This window comes from Cynara cardunculus (assembly GCF_001531365.2).
Source record: "Cynara cardunculus var. scolymus isolate 2C chromosome LG 14, CcrdV1, whole genome shotgun sequence".
NCBI classification, from domain to species: domain Eukaryota; kingdom Viridiplantae; phylum Streptophyta; class Magnoliopsida; order Asterales; family Asteraceae; genus Cynara; species Cynara cardunculus.
In genome coordinates this window covers 12,644,357-12,655,163 of record NC_037541.1, presented here as the reverse complement: position 1 = coordinate 12,655,163, position 10,807 = coordinate 12,644,357, and the positions used below count along the sequence as shown (strand labels likewise).

The 10,807-nt window shown below is 29.7% G+C and overlaps 1 protein-coding gene across 2 annotated transcripts; it reads left to right on the top strand.

The window, feature by feature from the left end:
• Window positions 1-958: 958 nt before the first annotated feature.
• On the top strand, window positions 959-9,209 carry LOC112526312 (transcription factor MYB41-like). 2 transcript variants are annotated; one of them, XM_025136570.1, is made up of 4 exons: window positions 959-1,003; window positions 1,118-1,294; window positions 7,772-7,901; window positions 8,456-9,209. In XM_025136570.1, the coding sequence occupies exons 2-4, from the start codon at window positions 1,162-1,164 to the stop codon at window positions 9,039-9,041; spliced, it is 849 nt and encodes a 282-aa protein (XP_024992338.1). In that variant the 5' UTR covers window positions 959-1,003; window positions 1,118-1,161; the 3' UTR covers window positions 9,042-9,209. The 2 variants fall into 2 exon arrangements, with proteins under 2 accessions (XP_024992338.1, XP_024992336.1); XM_025136568.1 differs by having other exon boundaries at window positions 976-1,294.
• The last annotated feature ends 1,598 nt before the right edge of the window (window positions 9,210-10,807 follow it).

The window sequence follows — 10,807 nt, the reverse complement described above, 5'->3', positions numbered from 1 at the left end:
TCCTGTTCTGTCTTGTCCTGTCATGTCCTGTTCTGTCATGTCCTGTTCTGTCATATTTGCGTACCAAACGCACCCTAAGAGTTATAATTGAAAAAAGTGACAATAAGTTACCAAGAAGTTAATTTCAAGTAGTGTTTTAACTTATGTGCATCCAAACATGTACCCAAAAAATAAGGACAAATTGCAAGAAAAAGTAACGTACTTTAACTTGATTTCTATTTTGGATGACGTACTTTCAAAACTTTCATTTTAGTATCTAAGATGTAAAGTTTTAAACATTTAAGTACCAACGTAACTGGTTACCATGCTGATATGACGAGTGATGTGGTATCAAACATGTTTAACCGATTAATGTTTCAACCAGTTACTCATGTAATTAAATGTTTACAACTTTACATCTTAGGTACAAAAATAAAAGTTCCGAAAGTACGTTATCCAAAATAAAAGTCAAGTTAAAATACGTTACTTTTTCATACAATTTATCTAAAAATAGATAATCTAGATTATTTTTACCAAATAATACCTAAGAAAATAATTTAATCCATAAAAATAAAAATAATTATTTCTATTAATTTCCCTCCCTTCTGGGAGAGTGTTTGAGATTACTTACTTGAAACAACTTATGTTTTTTTACAAAAACACTTATCAATTTATCATAAATCAAAATGATTTAACTTCTTCAAAAACTTTTTATTACCGATTTAGCACCGATATAAATAATTTATCAAAATATTTAAAAATATTTATCACTGATATTACACTGGAATAAATCAATGAATTCGTTTTTACAAACAATTCCAAACACCCGTTAAATAGTTGAGTTATTGTTGCGTCACCTTTTTGTAAAACAAATAAAATGAAAAGACAGAATTAAGAAGAGTTGATGTATAAAAGGAAGCTTCTCCCAAAATCTATCCATCGTTGGATACATCAAACGCTATGTTTTCGTGTAAGCATTTAATGCATGTAGACTCCAGTCCAGCTTGCAAGTCGCCGATCGCCGGTATCTCCATCATTTCTACTGACAACTCTACCAATTTCTCTATCTCTGCAACAGCAATAATTGCTCATTTCGATCTTCTTCTTCGTTCTATCATGATTTGATTTGTTCTTCTAGGTTTAATTGATTTCTGATTCAGATTTAGTGAGAGAAAACCAGAAATGGTGAGAGCTCCGTGCTGTGAGAAGACTGGATTGAAGAGAGGACCATGGGCGCAGGAAGAAGACGACCTTCTTATCGATTACATCAACAAAAACGGCCATGGAAGCTGGCGATCTCTACCAAAACTCGCTGGTACGCATCTCGACCTTCGAATTCCTATCTTCTCGGAGAATATCGCATTTCATTTCTGTCGTTCTGTGCTTGATTTTTGTGGATTTGATGTTCGCCATGGAATCTACGCATTCGATTCGAGGAAAATCGAATGCGATTTTGAATCGTTGTTTATATGAATGCGTAAGCTTCAGATTAGTTAAATCGTACTAAAATTTGAAAAAACTTCGAAGAATAACAACATTTTTTGAGCATCCATGATGATCTTACTCTGCTAGGGTTTCATAGTCCAGTCTAATCGATTTTCGCCTCTACTCAATTACTAAATGCAATATCATCAATCATTTATAGAACGTGAACCTCTTTGTTGCATTATCTGCCATGAGAGATCTAATCTGTGATCCGAACAACTATTTTTTTCCTTATGACACATCATGAGGAGAAATCACCTCGCCGATTGCTGCTTTGGCCCTAAGGTGAAGGAAATCAAAAATCTAAGAACATGTCTAATAGATGATGGAGATTTCTTCGAGTTCAGAAGAGATGATAGAAGCAAAAAAAATTCAAAACTTAAGATTTGTAAAATAACATCTCTCTTAAAGATGCTCTAAGAGACTTGATTGTTTCGGTAATCGAACTCAAGCAGCTCTATTGCATTTTGCACCATTATTGCTCAACTAAGGAGCAGGGTGGAACCATGCTAGTGCATCATCCACGGACCATTGTCTTGTTTCTATGTTGTAGTGTAAAAAATTTAGGGTCGTTAAAGGGATATAAATCACTTGTCTCAAAATCATGTGTCATTCATGTACCACCAATGAAACTAAGGCACATAGTATTATTTATTTTTTAAATTTATTTAATTCATGTTTACTTTCTCTTTCTGCTTACTTGTATTCATATGATTGGTAACATGAAAATTTGGAATTGTGATTTTTATTGTGGAAGGGTGCCACTATAAAAGACACGAATATAGGGTATCATGTACAAAAAGTAATGGAATTAGCCGATAGACCGTTGATAATTTTATAAAAAAATAGGGCAAATTGCATAAAAAAGTAACGTACTTTAACTTGATTTCTATTTTGGGTAACATATTTTCAAAACTTCTATTTTGGTACCTCAGATGTAAAGTTTTAAACATTTAAATACCCGGATAACTGATTGAATCATTAACTGGTTATCATGTTGACGTGGTATCCAACTCAATAATATTTGCTGACATGGTTAATGACATGTTTTTTTAAAATCTTAATCTAGTTTATTTTTAATCTAAAATTTGTCTTTAACCGTTAACCGGGTACTTAAATGTTTAAAACTTTACATCTTAGTTAACAAAATGGAAGTTTTGAATGTTTGTTACCCATAATAGGAATCAAGTTAAAGTTAGTCACTTTTTCATTAAATTTAACCTAAAAAATATCCATATGTTTATTTCTTATTATCAAATTGCACCATTTTGAAATTTCAAAATCCCTAAGCCTGCCTATGCAACCAAGCTTCCTCTTCAATTATTACAAAATACATGATATAACATAACTAAATATCCTGACATTTACAACTTGTCACATGCATTTAAATTCGACAAAGTTGGCATAAGATGATGAGTCAAATAACATTACATGTAAATGAATTTTGTCGAGTTTAAATGTTATTTAACTAACATTTTATAGGCAATGTATTTATGTAATTTTATCGAGATTAAATACGTGATATAACATAACTTAGGGGTTATTTGTTTACTTCTTAATAGTTTTATTAAAGGACAACCTCTGAATCGTTAAGAGGTGAATCTTGTTTGGCCAAAAAAAAGTCTTCACTCTTAATGGTTTTAAAACCATCTGAATGATTTTGTATCCTGGATTTCCCTTAACCGTTAAGAGCCCTAATTTCATTGTACATAATTACCAAACAATTATATTTCATTTTGTATTATAACTTACAACATTACATAAATAAATGGCTTTTAAGATGTTGGTTCAATTATATTATACTTCTTTCATCTTAAAATAAGTATCTATAATAGATCTAACATGTATTTTAGACATGTATAATTATTACACTTTTAGTAATCAAATGACAACTTTAATTTTAATTAATTAATTTATCTTATCAACTTTTCGATAGATCTTCTTTTAGTTGAAGGTAGATTTGAATATTTAGTTATCTATTTTTGAAGCTGGACGTTTATTTAAGGATAAATACAAAGGATAAATTGCTTGAAAAAATAAATTACTTTGATTTGATTCTTATTTTGGGTAAGGTAATTTAACTTGATTTCAGTTTTGGGTAATATACTTTCAAAGCTTTCACATATCTAAAATGTAAAGTTTTGAACATTTAAGTACTTGAGTAACCGGTTGAAGCATTGATCCAGTTACCATGTTGATGTGGCGAGTGATGTGGTATCCAACTCAATATAGCGTGATATCAACATGAATATCTTACTACTGAGTTGGATACCATATCACTCGCTACATCAATATGATAACTGGTTAATGCTTCAACAGCTACTCGAGTACTTGAACGTTTAAAACTTCACATCTTAGGTACTAAGGTGGAAGTTCTGAAAATACGTTACCCAAATAAAAAATCAAGTTAAAGTATTCCAAATAAAAATAAGAGTATATACATTTATTATGTGATAAATAGGAATAGAATCGTGGATATCGGTTGGAATGCATGTTACGATAGATTAGGTGTAGTACAAAGTAAAAACATTTTTTATTTAGATAATATATAAATCTAAAATTAATTAATTATTTATCGATACAATACAAAATCATTTCGTCATAATAAATCTAATCCTTAAGTAAACAGTAAAGCATGACACTCATTTTATGCCATGTATAAATACATTATTTTTCTGTTTACAAAATATATTTTAGACGTATTTATATATTCAAAACAGTCGCAATTTTTTTTACTTTCTCGTTATAGCTTTTGGTATATTTTGGAAGTTATTTATTTATGGGAGTCTTGTGAAATTGATATTCTAATGACTAGTTTCTTTTTTAAGTATACTATTTGTGTACCCGTGTAACGCGACGTGATGTCAAATTTTCTAATAAGTTTACGACTAAAAATGAGTGTAATTATTCATTAAAAAGTACAAAATTCACCTTGGGGGATGAAAAGAAGACATAGTTATGAGAGGATAAAAGCACGAGTGAAATGTGTTAAAAGTATCTTGGGAACATGAAAACAAAAAGTAATAATGTGCATTGGTAATTTATACAATATGCTATATTAATTGTAGATTAAAGTATTTCAAGACGGAATCCATAAGGTAGTAGTACTTAATAATGCATTATGAGTTGTTTTTAAGGCTTTTAAGACTTTATGCACAAAAGTATAGTACTTTGTGCATTAAAATTGTTTTTAAGACTTTTGATAAATCTTATTTATAAGGTAGTATAGATAATATTTATATAAGACAAGTATAATAAAAACTTACACATCCTCTTCATCTTTTGGTAAATTTAGTTATCTCTTGGATGTAGTTTATTCCTTTAATTTACCGCATTTTATGCATAAATGTTTTTACATTGTATTAACATTTATCCATGAGATACGCAAGCAACAACCAAATATTATATAACGTTATTCAACTAACATCTTGAAGGCCATTTATTTATGTAATTTTGTTTAAATACATAATTTTAAGAAAAACTTAGTCATATATTTAGAGCATCTTTAATAAATTTTTTAAATTAAAAAAATAGAATTTTTTACGCTTTTAAACCATCTTCCTTTATCTCAATAGACTACTAAAGAAAACAAACAGAAAAAGTAAGAGTGATTTTGCTCAATAATTTGATGTAAAATGATTTCAGAATGATTAAGAGGTTTTTATGATATAATGTAAATTAAAATATAATTATTTGGTAATTATTTACAATGAAATTAGGGTGTTGAATGGTTAAAAGAGATTAAAGATATAAAATTATCCAGAGGATTTTAGAACTATTAAGAGACAGATTTTTGTTTTACCAAACAAGATTCTTCTCTTAATGATCTAAATACTTTTTTTAATAAAACTATTAAAAGATAAATAATTTTTTGATAGATAATAATAACCTTTAAATTTGAATAATTCTTCAAAACTGAATATAAAAATGGTAAACATTTATTTTATTATTCGTACCATGAATAAAAAACATTATTATTGGGTATAAAATCTGTAATAGAATATTAAATATCTTGATATTATATGTTGAAATCTTGAATATAAAAATTTGGAAGGCAGTCAAAGATACTATTTCCCATAATTAATTTTGTCTTTTTGGTAATAAATGATGGGGGAGAGTGGGACTATCCATTTTCTTGCATAATAAAGAAAAAGGTACAAATATCATCAGCCTCGTCTTATCAGAAACAGACACCCTATCCTATCCTTCTATTATGGAAGATGTGGAACCAGTCTACTACTTACTTTCTGCCACTGCTCACTTGCACACCACATGTTTCTTTCGATTTTTATATGTCTTTTTGAGTTCAGACCAAAAAAGTCTCTTTAACATGAAATGAACCAACTTTCTTCGGGTATTTGCTAAATGCAATTTTTCATTTTTTAGAATTAGATTAAATTATGTATTGAAAATATAAAAAGCAAAAGTTGATGACCTAATGGTTAGGGATGTTCATGGGTTGGATTGATCGAGTCGAAGACATTTGAACAACCCAACACAATGTTTGTGGTTTGAAAAATCTTAATCCAACCGAAACTAAAGTGCAACCCAACCCAACCCGTACGGGTTGTCGGGTTGATACTTTGGTACATTAAGATATTCGTCTAACCTAGAATATGTTATTTCTCTACTCGTAATTTTTTTTTTCATTATCAACAATTTGATACAACTTATCCATATTTCTTATGTATATCACATTCAGTTAATTTTCTCAATTTACATATATATGTTCACAGTTATTGAACATATATACGAATGAGTTATATAAAGATGTGAATAGATTGAAAATATGTGTATATGAAGAGCATACATGATAGTGTAATTGTCTAGTGTACATATTAATAGAAATTCAACAATCATATTAAATCCAATAAATAAAAGGATATTGGGTTTATTGGGTTGAGTTGGGTTCATATAATAGTAACCCAATATCAACCAAATACCCACGGTTTGACAATTTTACAACTCGATCAGACATCGGGTTGTTTCGGATTGAGTTATTTCGTGTTGGGTTGAGTTGATCGAGTTTTTGAGCACCCTTACTAATGGTAATGTATATGAATTAGAAATTAGTAAATAGAAATACATTTAGCAAGGGTGTGTTTAACGTAGCCCAATATAAAAAGTTAAATTACATGTTTCATCATATCTATACTATATCATAAAACATTTGATAAAAATTCTTAAAACCCATTTTTAATGTATAAAGTACTGTTTATTGATGTACATTACTTAAAATTCAAGATTACAAGTAGATTGTGCATAAGTACAATTTATTAAACTTCATATTTGAATTTGTGTAATTAATTGTAGATAAACATAATTAAATACAAGATAAACATCTCATTTTACATATAAAAAATATAAAATAATTAAGCTAATCATTGATTTTTAACAGAATATTTAATTATTGTCTTTATAAAAAAATTATATTATTAAATCAAAAATAAATTGCCTTCATTATTAAACTTAAATTAAATTATAATAAAAATTTGAATTAAAGAAATTACACAAAAAAGAGAGCTTTTAGATAGTTAATATGGTATTGATATCGATATTTTTTTTTTCAAAATTTGATGATATCTACAAATTTATATTTTATTCAAAAAAATATTATCATTTTTTCAAAACTATATAAAATGATAGAGATAAAGAACAAAACAAAATATTAAAATTGAGATATATCTCGCTGCATATATTGCACGAGTACCATTCTAGTATATGTATAACGGCTCCTGGTCTCTTTTTTAAAATTCTAAGGGATCATGTTTCTATAATTGCATTTTTAGACTTTTTTAAGAATATAAAAAAACTCCGATTAAGAAGTCCAATCATTGTGGATTTAGTGGATGTATGAGATTGCTTATTTGAAACAATTTATGTATTTTTTGCAAAAGTCTTTATCAACTTATTATAAGTTAAAATTGTTTAACTTCTTCAAAAAACTTTTTATTACCGGTTTGGCACCGGTATAAGCTGTTTAACCAAACACTGTAAAGTGCTTATTACTGGTGTCATACCGAAATAAGTCAATAATTTGTTTTTTATAAGCAAACCCAAACGCCCCCTTAAATATAAAAATATAAAAAACGGAAAGAAATTGGGATTAGATGAATCATATGAGCAGTAACTTACGTCTTTTTGTGTATGATTAACGTATGTATTTATGGTAATAGTGTCCAACTTATTCTACGACTTTTATGAATTGTTTAAAAAATGACTCGATACACCAACGTATACGGATGTCACTTCTCTAAATGACATTTATACCCTTGGTCCTTTGTAAGTTGTTGTACAATGATGGCAGGTCTACTTCGTTGTGGGAAGAGTTGTCGTCTCCGGTGGACAAATTACCTCCGGCCAGACATCAAACGAGGTCCCTTCACCACTGAAGAAGAAAAACTTGTCATCCAGTTGCACGCCATCCTCGGTAACAGGTACAATTGGACTCGTTTTGTTCTTTCCGTTTCTCGTAATGTTACAAGTATAAAAGCACATAATATAACCACCCTTCACGTATCACGTTAATTCGTATATTTTTGAAACTAGTCCGTAATTTTTCTTTTTACAAATTTGGACCTGGTGTATGCAACGTCGTCAGGTTTTGCTCCCATTCACTAACGGTCGTTATCTTTTCTAGTTACACTGTTCTCGAGGTGTTTTTATGAATGAAAGGAATGGAAAGAGAAGGAAAGTAGGAGGGAAAGGAAAGGGAACAAAAATAATTTTTGAATTTATAAAAATTAAAAATATTTGTGAAATTACACATATACCCATAAATTATATTCTACTATAAGGGCATATTTGTTTAAAGATCTCAAAAATACAACGATTAACTCTAGTTAAGAATGAATGGTATTTTGGTCATTTTAATCCATTTTCTTAATTTTTTACATTAAGAATTATAAATTACGTTGTATATTAATTTTTTTAAACCTATATGCTGCAAAACACTCGGGAAACTCCTTACATTTGGTATGTGTATTACCAGGTGGGCTGCTATTGCTGCTCAGCTACCGGGGAGAACAGATAACGAGATCAAGAACTTATGGAACACTCACTTAAGGAAACGTCTCGTGTCCATGGGCATTGACCCACAGACCCACGAGCCGTCTTGTTCGGACAGCCGGTTGAAACGACCCCCTGCCTCACCTTCCACCCGCCACATGGCGCAATGGGAGAGCGCCAGGATGGAAGCCGAGGCACGGCTCTCGATGGAGTCTTCGGCTTCGGTGTCGGTTCTACTTTCGTCACCTAACAAGAGTACCACCAGCACCGACTATTTCCTACGTATTTGGCATTCAGAAGTCGGTGAATCTTTCCAAAACCTCAACAAGGGGAAGATGGGTTGTTTCAGCCCAGCTTCCCAAACCTCCGAGTCTAACACAACCATAGAGACAGAACCTAAACCGTACCGTGAACCAGAACCACGGCTAGATGGTGTAACTTTCTGCCAGGGATTTACGCGTGCGTCGAGCCCGTGTGAAATGGAAGATTCATCTGATACTTCACTACAATTGTTCTTTGATTTTGCCGGGCTTAATGATATGAGCTTCTTAGAAGCTCAGTTCAACTAAAATCCTTTCGGGATCTATTTTGGTAGTGACGCTTGTTGTGGTATATATGAAGACCCGTGTTTGTTTTTTTAAAGTCTTCAATGTATTTTAATCAGTCGTAAACGTAATGACATTTTGAAGAAAACTTCACATGTATATAGAAAGAGTGTGGTTGGGTTCTTGTGAGAAGGGAGTCAAGGTAAAAAACGCAAGAATGGATCTACAACCTTGGATGCACATTTAGATGGCATGCACCAGTTCAATCCTCGTATCAAGTGTGATTTATTAGTGGGTTTGAGATTAAAAGGTGATTAGAGGTCTACATGGGATCTTGAATGTATCTTAATCTAACTCTCATTTTCACTCGATTCTTTGCTTATATATATACTAGTTGTGTATCTGTGTAATGCGGTGAGAGTCATTAATTTTATCGATTTTGAAGTTCCACTGGTTTTATAAGATAAGATTTAACGATGATATAAGTTACACTTGATATTTACATATTAATACAATCTGAACTAATAAGAGTTATGGTTCCAATTACAGACTATCGATGAAAAAAATTGTATGACAGTTTAAAATCCAATATATTTAAAATCCAACATATTTAAACGACTCCACATATGTGTTCGATTTACATCAAGAGCAAAGAACCAAGAAACTTGAGTTTTAAGATAAACACTTAAAATCAATAAAGAAAACTACAAATTTGACAGATTATAAGTCATGAAAAGACCAAAAAGATGGGTTTTAGAATGAAATTTCAACTGTTTACCTTCTTTCTTGTCCAAAAACTCAGATTAAGGTTGAATTAATACATGTATATATATATATTTCARAAAAACCCAAGAATATATTAATTCAGAACATATTATACAGAGCAATTTGGACAGCCTAACCCCAAAATATATAGTATATATATATATAAATAAATAAATATAAAAGTATAAATCGTAAATATTAAAAATATTTTTTTACGGTATATATTATATATAAAATAATATAATTAAGTTAAAAACTATTCAATATTGGACTCATTTCGAAGGTATTAACGAGACGATTATAATGGTTTAACTTGTTAAAATAAAAATGTATTTTTTAAACATGTTTTAATTGATATACAATTATGTATGTTAATTTGATAAATGTTTAAAATGAAACATTTAAAAGTAAAGAACGTAAAGTAAATTAATTAACTAATATATGGTTATAAAGTGTAAATTTAAAATTATAATTTAAAAAAATCGTTTCAATGTGAGAGGGTGAGTGTATGTGAGGGGGAGAGGAGGGGGTGAAAAAGTGAGATAGTATAAGTAAGGGTATCTTGGTCATTTAGTATTTTAAGACTTTAAAATTTTTGCTAAATTTGTTTTATAAGATAGTATAGATAAATATTTAAAATAAAACATTTAAAAGTAAAGGACGTAAAATAAATTAATTAACTAATTATAGAAGTATAAAATGTGAATTTAAAATTATAATTTAAAAAAAAATCGTTTCAATGTGAGAGGATGAGTGTATGTGAGGGAGGGTGGGGGAGGAGGGGGTGAAAAAGTGAAAAAGTATAGATAGAGTATCTTGGTCATTTAGTATTTTAAGACTTTAAGACTTTTGTTAAATTTGTTTTATAAGATAACTAGAATGGTACTCGCGCAATGCAGCGAGATATATCGTGATTTTAATATTTCATTTTATTCGTTATCTCAGTCGATGTTATAATATGGCTTTATATGATTTTGAGATTGCGATGATGTTTTTATTTTTAAATAAAATATATGTTTGAAGAT

Excerpts from the sequence above, each read along its gene's own strand:
- LOC112526312 (XM_025136570.1), top strand. The coding sequence starts at position 1,162 with ATGGTGAGAGCTCCGTGCTGTGAGAAGACTGGATTGAAGAGAGGACCA. Across the intron at positions 1,295-7,771 it reads ATCTCTACCAAAACTCGCTG|GTCTACTTCGTTGTGGGAAG; the intron begins GTACGCATCTCG and ends CAATGATGGCAG. Across the intron at positions 7,902-8,455 it reads CACGCCATCCTCGGTAACAG|GTGGGCTGCTATTGCTGCTC; the intron begins GTACAATTGGAC and ends GTGTATTACCAG.